The sequence below is a fragment of the Prunus avium genome, chromosome 8, assembly GCF_965620075.1.
Source record: "Prunus avium chromosome 8, drPruAviu1.hap1.1, whole genome shotgun sequence".
NCBI classification, from domain to species: domain Eukaryota; kingdom Viridiplantae; phylum Streptophyta; class Magnoliopsida; order Rosales; family Rosaceae; genus Prunus; species Prunus avium.
This window is the reverse complement of record NC_142291.1, coordinates 40,101,099-40,117,149: the sequence shown is the minus strand read 5'-3', so window position 1 is coordinate 40,117,149 and position 16,051 is coordinate 40,101,099. Positions and strand designations below refer to the sequence as shown.

Below are 16,051 nucleotides of genomic sequence, written 5' to 3'. Positions count from 1 at the left end.
TTACCAACATAATAGTTACCAAATTTGCAGGCAACCAGAGCTTCCTCCCTGCTTAGGATGGTGAAACTTACAAGAAGTGCCAAATTTGCAAGACCCTCTCCTCATATAATACTGCCACTAAAGAATCACAGCACATCTTATTCGGAAAAAAAAAATTCACAACACAATCAAACAAAGGAGATTCACAAACTTTCAAGGACTATCAAGATCTGCTACTTTTTCTACCATCAATCTGTACAATTACCTTACTTAAGATGGTTGAAAATTTATCAAAATCGTGAACTAGATACAATGAACCAACAACATTATACCCATTTTTTCAGAACAAATACAGAAAAATTAACCAAGAAACATTTAAAGAAAAAACAAATTGGCATTTAGGAATTGATACAAACCATGAGTGACAGGGTTACTGGAACGAAGAGGGAGAAAGTAGACAAACCAACCTAGATTCTGCAAAAATAAAAATAAAACTTGAAACCCAAATACGAAATAAGAGATTGAATTCTTGAAATGGATACTTACAAAGCAATCATACTTCTTCTTGGAGCATGTAGCCACAGAGAGAGAGAGAGAGAGAGAGAGAGAGATGAGGAGAGGGAGAGGGAGAGCAGATAGTGGGTCTGGAAAAGATATAAGGAGAGAGGAGGAGGGAAGTGGTTTCAATTTGGGGCTGAAAAGAGAAAAGAAGCGTCAATTTTTTTAGGATGAGGGGAACAAGATGGGTAGCGCGAAAATAGAATTTCGCCCAAAAAAAAGAGCGGTAGCGAAAAAAAAGGAAGGAGAAATCAATGTCCAAGACTCTGCCACGTGTCAATATATTATATTTCATATTATTTCTCTATAATTTAATTTCTAAAATTCATAATAAATAAATTTAAAAAAAAAACATAGAAAATTCCTATGAACATCTTGTGATATTCTCTTCTCCTTAAAGCTCCAAAATGCTAATTCTAAATTATAAAAATACAAATCAATAATAACAACTCAACTTTGTTCATAGATATGAATCAAAACATTCTTTCACATACACTCTTGTTTCTTTTATCAAATGATTCTCATTAATTTAAATATATGAAATCATAATTTTAGATCTCCATAATCGAATGTTGTGTCATAAGAAATTTGTAGCAATTTGTAGTATATTTTTCTGATTTTTATATAATTTTTTAAGAATTGTTTAAGATAAAACACAATAAATTACAAAAACATGACACGTGTTATCATCTTATAAGGCCACACATGAGAAATACTCACAGGGTGCTCTAAAATTCATAATAAAAAATTAAAAATCATAAAAATACACCGAAAATTCATATATTCTCTTCTCCTTAAAGCTCCAAAATTCTAATTCTGAATTATAAAAATACAAGCTCAATGATAAAAACTCAACTTTGTTCACAGACAAATCAAAACATTCTATCACATACACTCTTTTTTTATGATTTAACTTCAAAAATTCACAATAAATAAATTAAAAATTAGAAAATTACAACAAACATTCAGAATATTATTTAATACCCATCCCAAGTTATTATGTTTTGATAGCATAAAAACACACACATATATATAGCATGAAAAGTTTGTCATATGAAAACCCTAAACCCCAAACCCTAACCCTTAACCACTAAACTCTACCATTTTAAATCAATTTTAAAGTAAAAAGAAATAGTTAATTGCATGAGATGCCAGGTGGCGGCGTCCCTTGCTGACACGTGGAAGTGGATGGGATGTTGGGCTCACCTTTTGCTGACACGTGTTATATTTGTTATATTTTAATCATATTTTGTTGTAAAATTGTTTAAAATATAACAATAAATGAAAAAAATACAAAAAATATACATACATATTTCCCAGCACCAATACTTGTATCCCAAGTCCAAAAAGTGGTTTACAATTGTTTTAAAATTAAAATTTGGGGGTCATCCCTAAATGTGAATGATGCAAATAAAAACATAACTATATTTTGTAAACCCTAAGCTATGGCTTGTTTGATCACATAAGGATCGAATCAAAATTTGAATGCACTGGCGAAATTTGACGTACGTGCTCGAAGAAAATGTCATACCAATCCCGACATTATTTTTTGGGAATTTTTTGAATTATAAACGATTTTTAAATCAATTTTGAAGTAAAAAGAAATAGTTAATTGGATGAGATGCCAGGTCGCGGCTTACCTTGCCGACACATGGAAATGGATGGGATGCTAGGCTCTCCTTGTGCTGACATGTGTTACGTTTGTTATATTTTAATCATATTTTGTTGTAAAATCGTTTAAAATATTAAAATAAATGGAAAAAATACAACAACAAAAAATTACATACATATTTCTCAACATCAATACTTCGTATCCCAAGTCCAAAAAGTGGTTTACAAAGTATTGATCACTACTTTACAACAAACTCTTCCTCTAATTATTACTTCAAATTTCCCAAAGTCAAAATCTTGTTTTCACACCTCATAGTTTAAGTTTCAAAAATCACAATCACCATAAATTCTCACAAACTCATTATGACATTTTCTTTATCTTTTAAGCTTTAAAATATAATTTTTACACATAAAAAAATTCAAATAGTTTATCAAAGTTTCAATTTTCTTCCTCTTGCAGCACCACATGTCATCATATGTTCTTTTTTTTTTTTTGATTAACTGACAAAATTCACAAAAAATGATTTAAAAAAACACCACAAATTTTCTCCCTATATTTTCACGTATTTATTTGAAGATAATCATGTTTTGGAAAGTGTAGAGTGTCATAAATGTAATTTTACTTAATTTTCTCCCTAGATTCTCCTTAGTAAAAATGTAAAGTGTCATAAATGACTCAAAAGATTATCAACAGTTTATCATGTTTTGGAATTTTAATATACATATTATGTCACAAACACTGATATGATTTGATTTTAATCTCTTGTTGTGCCACGTGTAATATGATTATGATTATATTTGTTTTCATAAAATTCATAATCCCCTTTTTTTTGTTAGCATATGAAGAATCCTATGACTTATGAGTTGTCATCATGTGAGTTGTCGTCATGTGAAACACCAAGACCAAACATAAGTCCCTACACTTGACCAAACCTTTCCCTCCTTAATTCATGGAGGACACTTTCCCTACACCTTTTCTACTTGTCTCATGGAATACTTGTTTCATGGAAGACTTTCTCTCCTTGTCTAATGGAGACCTTGTTTCATGGAGGAATCCCAGGTAGAAGTTGTGTAATTAATAACACTTGTATAAATGTATCATGAGAAATAGAAAGTAATAACAAGAAAGGAAACCAGAAAACATCTTTGTGGTATTCTCATTCTCGACATTTCTCACTTGTTCTGTCGAAACCAGAAACCATCCTTATGATACCTTTGTGATACTCTCCTGATACTATTTTGACATTTTTTAGGGTGGGGCATGTGCCAGATATATCTCTAAAACCCCACACAAATCTCTTCAACTCCTCCTCTTCTCCGCCTTCTTCTTTGCTCTTCGGAAAATCCAATCTTCTAAACAATGTTTTGATACAGTGATGTTGAATATGTGTTGTAGGGTGCATAACGATAACCATAATGATACATAATCCTCATAGACAGCCTGAAATATGCAACAAGCATGATACACAATGATGCCATGATACAAAAGAGTTTCTCAGTGAATATTATCATGCTTTTAGTGCATACAGATCATACAGCTTCAACGCATCCTCAAGGGAATCAAATTCAAGTCCTAGTTTTGGTTTGAACTCCACACTAACTTCCTGTTTCACCTCTGCTTCAGACTCCATTTCACAATTCTTGCAATTTAACCTTGAAAATCATATCATCATCATAATAATATTGCCACATGCGTTTAAAGAGCATTCAAATGTATATTAACCACAATATTATAAACACAGAAATATCAAAATTTCAACAAATATCAAATAGACTATCAAACATTAGTAAATAATCGAGTCTGAAACGAAATAAGCTATGAACCATTAGTGAATGCATGTGCTTCACCTACGAAGCTGTTTGGAGTCACTAGTGAAACCTTAAACAACCTACATCCAAACTAGCGTAAATTATGTCCATATACTCAAATTAACAATTACTGGATATCAGTTACCTAGTGATTTTGATCTTCAAATTTTCACCAAATATCAAATAGACTATCAAACATTAGTAAATAATGAAGTATAAAACGAAATAAGCTATGAACCATTAGTGAATACAAGTGCTATATCTACGAAGCCTTTTGGAGTCTCTAGTGAAATATTAAACAACCGACATCCAAAATAACGTAAATTATGCAAATATATTTGGTAAAAACATTTCCTCCAGGATACCAAAATTAACAAATACAAGATATCAATTACCTCATAAGTGATTTTGATCTTCAAATTTTCCACAAATATCAACTAGACTATGCAACATTAGTAAATCGTGGAGTCTGAAACGAAATAATCTATGAACCTATTACTGAATATAAATGCTACACCCAGGAGGCCTTTTGAAGTCTCTACTGAAACTTTAAACAACCTACATCCAAACTAGCGTAAATTATGCTCATACATTTGGTCAAAACATTTTCTCAAGTATAAATAGAGGCTTACCTCGTAATTGATTTTGAGCTTTTAAATTTCAACAAATATGATATTGTCGTCGATTTGAAGCGACAACCCCAAACAAATTTGATCTTCGTCTTCTCAACTATTCGAACTCAACGCTAGTTTCCAGTTTGCTCCAACACTTTCAAACGACGACTCTAGTTTCCGATTTGCTCCAACACTTTTTCCTCCAAGTCAATGCTAGTTTCGATTGTGCTCAACGATTCTATCAAAGTGTTACGCGCACCAGTTTTTTTGGTACCAGATGGGTCCTCAAGTCTTCACAAGTGCACAGAACACAATCATCAAACCAGAAAAATGAAAACACAAAATGAATTACAGTGCATGTGCTCATCAGGATAATACCTTGCTTTGTATTATTTGAATCACCAAACCAGAAAACTGAACAGCTCTCTTTCCTCAAACAAAATAGCAAATCAGAAAAAAGAAGAAAACCATGTTCTTTGAGAGAGAGAGAGAGAGAGAGAGAGAGAGAGAGAGAGAGAGAGAGACAAATAGAGACAGAGAAACAGAACTTTTTTTGGAGGGAGATATTGTGGTCTTCAAGAGCACAATGCGTTTGTTTTGGAGGGAGGAAGCCACGTTCCAGTGGTATGGTTTTACCCACTTTCAGTTACACTTGCTTCTTATCATCCGTTAGATTTGATCCAACGGTGTTCTGATTTAGAGGTTCGCAAAATGACGTTCCCACCAGAGAATAGCCCTTTTCATTAACGCGCAGTCGTTTTGGGCTTAACTCTTTGGGGCCATAATCTGAAATCACCAAAACGCCCTTACAGTTCTCCTTTCATTTCCACGAAATCAAAATCCCCGACCGTTCCCGTCCCGCCACATTACTGCACCACCGCCGAGCCTCGTCGGCTCATCCCCTCACTATCTCACCCGCAGAAAAATCACAGCTTCCGTGCTACCGTCATCTGTAGTTCCGATTGCACCATGGAGGCGGAGAAAGCCACAGACGTGTCAGACATTTAGAACGAGGACGACCTCGACGAGTAGCCCGGCGAGGTGATCGAATCAGCGCCACCTCTCAAAGTCGGCGAAGAGAGAGAGCTCGTAGCTCTGGCCTCAAGAAGAAGCTCCTCAAGCGCGGTCATGGTTACGAAACCCTCGACAAAGCCATTGGTAAAGTGCCAGCTCATAATTTTTAATTATTAAATGCCTAAATTATATTATAATTTTATAGACATTGAGTGTGGAAATTTGAATTTAGTACACTACGGTGGAACTCTGCTTGATGGGACGAAGTTCGAGTCGACCAGAGACAGAGACGAGCCTCTCACCATTAAGCTCGGTGAGGGTGGAGTGGTGAAGGGTTTGGACCATGGCGTGGTCTGTATGAAGAAGGGAGAGATTGTATTGTTCACATTGCCTGCTGAGCTGGGTGCCAAACAAAGTGTAGAGATTTGTGTAAAGATTTTCTGGTTTAGAATTCTTTCTTATGTCTTTCATTACTTACAATCAACACATATATATACAAGTTCCTAAGCCCACCAAGTTAGGCAACCAACCTAGTTAGGCAACCAACCTAGTCAAGCCCCCCAAATATTGTAGGTGCCAAACATAGTAGGTGCCAAACATTAATTGACTACATAATTAACACATGTTAATTGACTACATCATTAACACTCCCCCTCAAGTTGGTGCAAAGATGTCACGCATGCCCAACTTGTCAATAGACTCATTGAAAACTCTACTTGACACTGCCTTTGTCAGAATATCAGCCAGTTGATTTTCTGAGTTTACGAACGGAAACTTAATCATCTTTTTTTCCAGTTTTTCTTTGATGAAGTGTCGATCGACTTCCACATGTTTAGTACGGTCGTGTTGTACTGGATTATGTGCTATCTCGATGGCAGCTTTATTGTCACAATATAGGTTTGTGGCATTCACTTGTTTAATGCCAAGATTCTTTAGTAATCTCCGCAACCAAAGCAATTCACATACTCCTTGAGCCATTCCTCTAAACTCAGCTTCAGCACTGGATCTTGCTACAACTCTTTGTTTCTTACTCCTCCAAGTAACTAAGTTGCCACCCACAAATGTAAAATATCCAGAAGTTGAACGTCTATCCGTGATACACCCTGCCCAATCAGCATCAGTGTATCCTTCAAGATCCATGTGTGTATGTTTGGAGAACATCAATCCTTTTCCAGGGGCAGTCTTCAAGTATCGCATTATCCGTATTACTCCATTCATGTGAGCTTCACTTGGTTGATGCATGAATTGGCTTACCATACTCACAGCATAAGCTATGTCAGGGCGTGTGTGGGATAGATAAATCAATCGCCCAACTAACCTTTGATACCTTTCTTTATCAGTAGGAGCTTGATCTGGATACATTCCCAATTTGTGATTCTGTTCAATAGGTGTGTCAGCTGGCTTGCAATCCAGCATTCCTGTTTCTGTCAACAAATCTAACACATACTTTCTTTGGGATAGAAATATGCCATGTTTAGATCTAGCAACCTCAATGCCAAGAAAATATTGTAACTCACCCAGTTCCTTCATCTCAAATTCACTTCCAAGGAGCTTCTGTAGATTATGCATCTCTTCATTGTCATTACCGGTAACCACCATATCATCTACATAAATGATCAGGGCCGTAAGCTTTCCACCACGATGCTTTAAGAATAATGTGTGATCTGAGCTACTCGGAGTGTACCCAAATCGCTTCATGGAATCAGTAAATCTCCCAAACCAGGCTCGGGGTGATTGCTTTAGCCCATACAGAGATTTTCTTAGCTTGCATACGGTATTAGGACCGGATGTCATAGGAATCCCTGGTGGTGGATCCATATATACTTCTTCTTGTAAGTCCCCATGAAGAAATGCATTCTTTACATCATATTGCAGTAGTGGCCAGTCAAGATTTGCAGCCAAGGATATGAGAACACGTACAGTATTGATTTTGGCAACTGGTGCAAACGTCTCCTGGTAGTCAATTCCATATGTTTGTGTATATCCCTTGGCCACTAATCGAGCTTTGTATCGGTCTATGGATCCATCAGCTTTGTATTTAACAGTGTATATCCACCGACATCCAACTGGTTGCTTCCCATGTGGTAAAGGAACCATTTCCCATGTAGAATTCTTTTTCAAAGCTTCCATTTCAATTGCCATTGCTTCAATCCATCTAGAATCTGTCACAGCATCCTGCCACTTACTTGGAACACATACAGTAGATAATTGATTGACAAATGATGCATATGACTTTGACAATCTATGAGTGGACACATGGTTATTGATGGGGTATTTAGATTTAGCATTAAGGTCAGGGCAATATTGAGGTTTAGGTTTTCCCCTAGTGGATCTAGGTGGAAGTATATATGGTGCAACATTAGGTGGCTCAGTGATTACCTCAAGTACTTCTTCATCACTAGACGAATGATGCTGTGGCAGGGCAAGAGGGGTTGTATTTTGTAGTTGATCATCTGAGGCATCTGGATCACCTTCTGGTTCCATAGTCTCAAGGTCTTCACTGAGGTCAGAACTGAGAAGATCAAGATCTTCAGGATTTTCAACTCTGTGAAAACGCGACTGGTCGCTGGATTCTTCGTGACTGGTCGCCTCAGGCACTTCTCCATTTTTTTCAGTATATTTTTCGATCGTCTCTTCAAATGATGAGTCCTTCTCTTCACTCCCCCTCTCCCCCTGAAGAGAAGGGGTCTTGGAAACCACAAAGTAGGCCAAATCTTCATGAAAAGTGGCATCCATAGTGACAAAGAGCTTTTGAGTAGGAGGATGGTAACACTTGTATCCTTTTTGATTCAAGCCATATCCAACAAACACACATCGGAGGGCACACGGATCCAGCTTACTCCGTTGATGAGAAGGAACATGAGCATAAACAACACAACCGAACACACGAGGAGGCAACTTAAGGATGGTAGGAAGAGAGATGTGATGAGCCAAGGTATCTAGTGGAGTTCGGAAATCCAGAACACTACTAGGCACTCGATTAATCACATAGACTGCAGAGAGAAGAGCATGACCCCATAAGTGGTGAGGAACTGATTTATCAAGCATGTAGGCACGGGCAACTTCAAGTAATTGGCGATTCTTCCGTTCGGCGACACCATTTTGTTGTGGAGTGAAGGGTGTGGAGGTTTGATGGATGATGCCTTGGTCCTTGAAGAATTGAGCTAAGGCACCATTTACATACTCCCCACCATTGTCGGACCGGAACACTTTGATGGATGCTTGGAACTGAGTGGTGATCATAGCATGGAATTCCCGGATTGTGGTAGTAACATCACTTTTATGGGCGAGCAAGTACACCCATGTCATGCGGGTGCAGTCATCTATAAATGTAACAAACCATCTTTTGCCATTAGAAGAGATTTTAGCAGGACCCCAAACATCAGAGTGAACCAACTCAAAAGGAAATTCTGTTTTATTATCACTTGTGGGAAATACGGCACGATGGCTTTTGGCCAATACACACGTTTCACACTGAAATTTTTGATCAACTAGACCTCGAAATAAAGATGGAAACAACCGGCGAAGATAAGCAAAAGATGGATGTCCTAAGCGACGATGCCAGAGCCAAATCTGTTGGTGAGCATGTGAGTTTGGAACATGAGTATGAGCGGCACGTGGTGGTGGCGGTGGTGAGACTGTCAAAGAATACAACCCCCCTCTCCGTTTACCATGTCCAATCGTCTCGTGAGTCAAAAGATCCTGAAATGTACAATGAGAAGGATAAAAGGTGGCATAACAATTATGTGAATCAAGTAATTTTCCAACTGATAATAAATTGCAATTAATAGACGGAACTAAGAGTGTATGGGGTAAAACTAGAGAAGGGGAAAGTGATATGGTCCCTTCTCCAGCAACATTAGAAGGGACCCCATTGGCACTAGTAATGTAAGGATGGCGGGACTGAGTAGACAGTTTAGAAAAAAGGTTAGAGTCAAAAGTCATATGATCAGTGGCACCAGTATCAATTATCCATGTAGTGGGATGCGTACCTGAGTTGGGGTTGGAGTTAGAGAGCAAGGCAGGAGACGGGGATGCATCGGTAGTCATGACACAAGCAGCTTTGGGTGTCATATTGCGGGTCTTGTGTGTATCCCACCACTCAGGATAACCATGAAGTTTAAAGCATTTTTCGACAAGGTGATCACCACCACAATGGGTACATTTTCGAGTTCCTTTTGCATCATCAGGTTTAAGGCCACGAGGGGGCAGCCCAGAGGATGCACGGTGGGGTGCCCGATAGGGCTTGACTGCCATGGCACTGCTACTTCCAATCATGGAGGATTGGCGACTATCTTCCTCCATCACAAGTGCATAAGCTTCAAGGACAGGTGGTATTGGGTTCATAGCAAGGATCCGGCTACGGACTGAATCATATTGAGGATCGAGTCCTCCCAAGAAATCGTACACTCGATCGGCATCGAGTGCTTGTTGGTGAAGCGCCACACCATCAGGATTGGTGTGCTTACAAGGACGAAGGACGTCGATTTCCTGCCAAATTAGATGCAATTTTTCATAGAAAACACTCACAGGCTCACCATTCTGAGAGGTGGTGACTGACTGACGGCGGAGCTGGTACAACTTAGAGCTATTCTGAGTAACAGTATAGGTTTTCTGAGCTGCTTCCCACACCTTACAAGCTGTTGGGCAGTGATCAAATAAGGCACGAACATTCTTGGTCATGGAGTTGAGGAGCCATGACTGCACCAAACAATTGTCTTCATCCCAAGTGTCATAGCTGGGGTCATCAATGGCAGGGGCAGATTTTTTACCATTAATGAAACCAGCCATACGCCGACTTGTTATGGCCAAACGAACACTACGAGACCATGCAGAGTAGTTGGACCCATCCAACTTATCTGGAGTGATTTGAGAAGGGTAGTCGTGAGAGGAGCGGACTGGTGGAGTAGAGGAGTTAGCCTTGGAGGAGTCGGAGGCGTCACCCATGAGATAAGTCGGGATAAGTATATGCAGCGGAAGGATAAAACAACCAAGGGAACTCAACACAAGTTTTGTGTTGGAACAATATAGGAGCAAAGAAGTAAAGGCAAGATTAAGTAGAGGCAAGGTAAGGCAAGAATAAGGTAAGAACAAGGTAGAACAAGGTAAGAACAAGGTAAGAACAAGGTAGAACAAGGCAAGAACAAGGTAAGAACAAGGTTATGCAGAGGCAACCAAAATCGATTGCTCTGATACCATGCCAAACAAAGTGTAGAGATTTGTGTAAAGATTTTCTGGTTTAGAATTCTTTCTTATGTCTTTCATTACTTACAATCAACACATATATATACAAGTTCCTAAGCCCACCAAGTTAGGCAACCAACCTAGTTAGGCAACCAACCTAGTCAAGCCCCCCAAATATTGTAGGTGCCAAACATAGTAGGTGCCAAATATTAATTGACTACATAATTAACACATGTTAATTGACTACATCATTAACACTGGGCTATGGTGTTGTTTGTGGGGGTGGCTCTGTTGTGCCGTCCAATGCTGTTGTTTGATTCGAAGTCGAACTCGTTTCGTGTAACACAGTGGTGGATTTGAGCAAAGATGGTGGGATTGTGAAGAAGATTATCGAGAAAGGAGAGAGGAATGAGCAGCCTGGTGATTTGAGTGAAGTTCTTGGTACTCTGATGCCTCATTATCATCAATTTGAGTTCTGTATTGGTTATTATATTGTGTTAGCATGTAATCACAGTTCTGTCAACCTCAATTTTGATGTTTTTATTGGAATTTTGTTGTTAATGCAGTTGTGATTATACCAATTTGTGATAATTGAATATTAACGTGGGGTTTTGTGTGTGTGTGTTTCAGGCCATTTTTGTTCAGCATTGCCAAAAGCTATCAAGACAATGAAAAGGGGAGAGAAGGGCAGATTCATTGTTCAACCTCAGTGTATGTGTTTGGATCCTTGTTATAATACTGCTATATATGTCTGGCAAAAAGAAAAAAAAAATTGAATCGTCTGACAAATGAAAGTTGCATAAATAATTGTAGATGCCTTTGGTGCGTGGGTTGCTAATGAAAGTGCAAGTGTTACTAAAAATATTATTACTAGGAATCAGTTGGGAAGTACTTGGAGGTAATTTTTGGAATACATAATGCACCTGTGATATCATACCATTCTACTACTAGTTAACTTAAACATTTCTGTACATCTCCAACTCCAACTGCTGCAGTTAGCTAATATATAGCTATATATCTGATGGCACTGTTTTTGAGTAACACGTACGTATGTAACTATTGTCCTTTTTATATTATTTATAATAAATTATTTTGATGGGGGGTTGTGTGGGGGTGGTGGGGGAGGGTATATCGTAGAAGATAAAACACCGACAAAGGGTGCGGTCACCAATACACATGCACACTTGGCTCCCAGCTCTCTACCAAATCAACATTGTCTTTATATATAGTCATGACATGAACCAGTCTTGATCAACATTAATATCATCTCTCATATTATTACTATTGTATCGATTGACAGCAAGTCTTCTATCTCTTCTCTATGGCTAATTCAATTCCCCTTTCAATGCGAATCACACTCACCCTCACCACTACTCTCCATGTCATGCTACTGCATGCTTATGCTTCACCAGTTGTACTAGCAGCAGCAGTGTCCAAAGACGAAACAACCTGCACAATGTGTTATGAGTGTCCCAACCCATGCCCTGTGCCATCATCACCACCGCTACCACCACCTCCTGCACCGCCTTCTCCACCACCGCCAGCTCTCCCTGAATGCCCACCACCTCCTTTACCGCCTTCTCCACCACCGCCAGCTCTCCCTGAATGCCCACCACCACCACTACCACCCTCACCTGTGCATCCTCCTCCTTGTGACGTTTGCGGCGGAACCCCCTCCTCTTCTCCCCCTCCAGGGGAAGATGTGCCCCCATTACCCCCGAACCGGACGCCACCTCCACCCTTTGTTCCAGGCAACCCAATTGGCCCACCCTTTTATCCTACAGATAATTATCCTCCACCACTGCCTTATCCTTCTAAATCGGTTCATTCGAGAATGCACTCCTCCTGCTCCACTCTTGCTTCCATATTTGTGTTGTTCACTTCAAGTTGCTTCTTCTTCTTCTTCTAGGTAAGTAGGTAACAAATAACTGTTGGCAAGTAGCTAGCTAGCTAGTTCAGTACTGATACTGCATGTGACATGATATATGCCTCTCTCTCTCTCTCCCTAGCTAAGCTATTCTTTTCTTCTGTAATAAGGCCTTCTTCACTGAAGCGCGATTAGCTCTAGTGTGTAATATTAATGTGTTTCCCCCTCTTAAACATGGAACATATTATATAATTCATTCCTTTCTGATGTAACTTTTCATTTCATGATGTCATTCATCGCGTTATTATATGAATAAATAAGTATTTAACTTTTTAGTTGTTGTATATGTCTGTAAGACTGTAACCTGGTAATTAATCAGAGTGTTAATTAGTTCAAATTTTCGCAATTACATATTGTTTTATATTTTCCATTCTTAATATGAATACATGTTATACCATAGATTATTAAGGAATTGATATCCTAATTGTATTATTCGATCGGCTGCTTTGGTCCCACTACCGCATGCGGTTACATTACAGCACATCGGTTTGGCACTTAGGTTAGGTAGGTTCTGTGTGGTCACCCAAAATACTGACTCGGAGTCAGAGACATAGATATAGATATATCCCTAACCCTAAGGAAAGGAACAGGTAAGGCCCAGCCCAATCTAGGAAAATTATTTATTAGGTTGGGCTCCAACACCGGGAGCCGGAGCATCCTCTCTTCCTCTCTTCCTCTCTTCCTCTCTTCCAGGTTTGTTGAAAGTTGAAAATTTTCTTACTGATAACAAAAATGATTTGGTTTGGATTTGGAGGTTCACTCATTGACGCTGTTAACTTATTCCCAACAAACAGCTCCATTTACCTAATTCACCTAATTTATTTACCTTAACAAGTTAATTTTGTAATTGAATAATGTAAGGTAAGGGAATGCATGCTAATATGGTATGCTGATGGTTGGGTTGGGGGCCCATGTAGCGGCCAACTCTATTAATTATGTTTAGTATGAGGTGTAAAAGTTACAGCAGGCTGTGTGACTTTGAATTGCAGGAATTAATTAATGTGTGACAAATCTGTTGGATTTGAAAGAGATTGCTTATTCAATACCTACAAAGTTAAGTATGAATGAGGAGGTTATTGGTTTATTTTACTTTTTTCCTCGTATGAATGAGGAAGTAATTAGATTCATCGTAGATTCATGTTCATGGTGAAACGACCTCATTCATGTCGTATAGTCTTCTTTTTTCAATTTTAACTGCGCCCACCCCTAAGCGCTGTGCAATCGTAGCACGAGCTGTAAGTAATAATAATGGAACAAGGTTGAAAAATGATCCAACGACGTGGAGCATCATATGCATGTGGCACGAGCCGCGCCCACCCACCCACATTCAATATGGACTAATAGGACACGCTTGAGAAATGCAGGTAGCCCCCTCTCATTTATGACCACTAGATCACCACCTCTCTTATTATATAATATTATTATTATGTTTACCTTGATATTCATATTATCATATATACATTGAGAATTGAGATTGAGATTGAGATTGAGAATTGGATTATAAATTATCCCTTTTCTTTCCGACACCCACCTCTCACTTTGCTCTCTCTCCCTCATATCTTATCGACACTGTAAACTAATTTTAGAGAGAGAGAGAGAGAGAGATTACAAAATTAAAGTGGAAAGATAGAAGCAGCGCGCGGCAAGAACAATGGAAGGTGTCTCTACAAGCATGTACAAAGGTTTGAGAGGCTACTGGCGGAGGAGAGGCTACGAGAAGCTAAGTGGGTCGGGTCGACTGACGGAGGTGCGTTCGGGCCGCAAAAGGCGTGCGCGGCGGATCCGAATAAAAATCAAAATGAGTCGGAAGCTGAAGCTGAGCTTCCTGAGAATCAGAAGAATGCCTTCGCCGAAGAAGTTGTTGGTTTGGCTCCGGGACGCCTATGTCAAACTGATGCTGGGATTCGCTAACTCGGGGATGTTTAGTACCGGCTACGGTGGGCCCATGTGCGACTACGGTACCGGTTCCTTCGGGAAGGGCCCACTTAAGGAGTATGATGAGAAGATGATTGTCGAGATCTACAAGTCACTGATGCTGGCGCAAGGTCAGTTGGTGGCCCGCGACGCAGCCAAGTTTGGCTCAGAAATCGTTAGCCGACGGTAAGGTAAATCCGGACATCACACACGGTGCAGCCTGCACGCACAACAAGTGAAAGATAAAAATGTTGTTGTGTGTTTCCGTTGTAAGTTAAGATTTTAGTAATCTCTTGTTGTAATAAGATCATAATAATATGAATGAATTCGTTGCTGGAGCCTGGCAGCCTGGCAGCCTGGTGGTGATAGAGATAGATTATTATTATAATTTTGTTGATGAATATAATGAAGCAAATAAGTAACGCATCTTTTCCAAGTAAAAGTGCATGTGGCTCATCGTATCTTGTAGCTCATATCGAATCAAATAAGTTTGGCAATTGCCATTGATTAATCAAAGGCGGGGAACAACCGGCCGACAAAGGTTGTGAGTTGTGAGTTATTAATTAAAAGCCATTAAACGCATGAAACACGAAACAGTTCAGTGTTGTACACGTCAACGTTGATATTGTTACTCAAGTTTTGTTCCTTTTATAAGATGAAGAAGACGAAGAAGAAGAGATGATGTTTTTCTTTGCAAAGGAACGGAGAGATGAGATTTCTTAGGCGGATAATTGATCGATCCACGTCTTTTTATATGTTATTCAAGTTCAACTACATCATTCCATTACTCATAAAAAACTTATAATTCTAATGAATAAATAAATAAATAAAAACAGTGGGTTTCCTTTACATGATGATTCCTTGGATTGGATTTCACATGTATCGTTGACTATCGCCAGTTGGCAGACACCACTCAATCGCGTCCTTCCTTTCTTTCCGTTCCCTTAATCATAATGCTATGTCTTGTTTGTGGGCTACAAGTCAACTTATTCCAGCAGAGCATTGGGTTTATTTATACTGGGCTGGGCTATTCGCAGCAAAACCTAGCCCTGTTCATATGCAACCCCGAAATAGGAAATACATGCATGTTGGGCTATGCTCGGCCAGCCACTTCTGGCCTAAACCGGAGGGTTTTTCTTTGTGTTGGGCTTTCTCGAATCGAAATGTTATTTTTGTTGGGATCGAATCGAATTGTTAAAATGCAACTTGTGTATAAAACGCACAACTTGAATATTAATATTAATATTATTGATAATGCAGATTGCAGAGAGAGGCCAGGCTGGCGTTAGAGAAGTGAGGCGTACGGACTGTAATGGTGTTGTGTCAACCGAGGCGAGGAGCACGCTTCACAAAGTATAATATAAAAGCATCGGCATAGCATGACCACAAACACAAAACACAGCTGTGTGTTGCGTTGCGCGAGAGAGAGAGTACCGTACGC

The 16,051-nt window shown here is 39.2% G+C and overlaps 1 protein-coding gene and 3 long non-coding RNA genes across 4 annotated transcripts; 2 read left to right on the top strand and 2 right to left on the bottom strand.

The window, feature by feature from the left end:
- Window positions 1-196: 196 nt before the first annotated feature.
- Window positions 197-653, bottom strand: LOC148292727 (uncharacterized). The gene is made up of 2 exons (XR_015826641.1): window positions 526-653; window positions 197-453 (listed from the first exon to the last, which is right to left on the bottom strand). It is a non-coding gene; the product is annotated as an uncharacterized LOC148292727 (long non-coding RNA).
- A 2,872-nt stretch (window positions 654-3,525) lies between these two features.
- LOC148292726 (uncharacterized) lies at window positions 3,526-4,787 on the bottom strand. Its single transcript, XR_015826530.1, has 2 exons — window positions 4,590-4,787; window positions 3,526-3,801 (listed from the first exon to the last, which is right to left on the bottom strand). It is a non-coding gene; the product is annotated as an uncharacterized LOC148292726 (long non-coding RNA).
- A 6,245-nt stretch (window positions 4,788-11,032) lies between these two features.
- Window positions 11,033-12,971, top strand: LOC110749405 (uncharacterized). Its single transcript, XR_015826581.1, has 3 exons — window positions 11,033-11,210; window positions 11,400-11,480; window positions 11,583-12,971. It is a non-coding gene; the product is annotated as an uncharacterized LOC110749405 (long non-coding RNA).
- An 808-nt stretch (window positions 12,972-13,779) lies between these two features.
- Window positions 13,780-15,052, top strand: LOC110749361 (uncharacterized). The gene has a single exon (XM_021949452.2). The coding sequence runs from the start codon at window positions 14,348-14,350 to the stop codon at window positions 14,798-14,800; it is 453 nt and encodes a 150-aa protein (XP_021805144.1). The 5' UTR covers window positions 13,780-14,347; the 3' UTR covers window positions 14,801-15,052.
- The last annotated feature ends 999 nt before the right edge of the window (window positions 15,053-16,051 follow it).

Bases quoted from the DNA above. Each gene is read 5' to 3' on its own strand.
- LOC110749361 (XM_021949452.2), top strand. From the start codon at position 14,348: ATGGAAGGTGTCTCTACAAGCATGTACAAAGGTTTGAGAGGCTACTGG.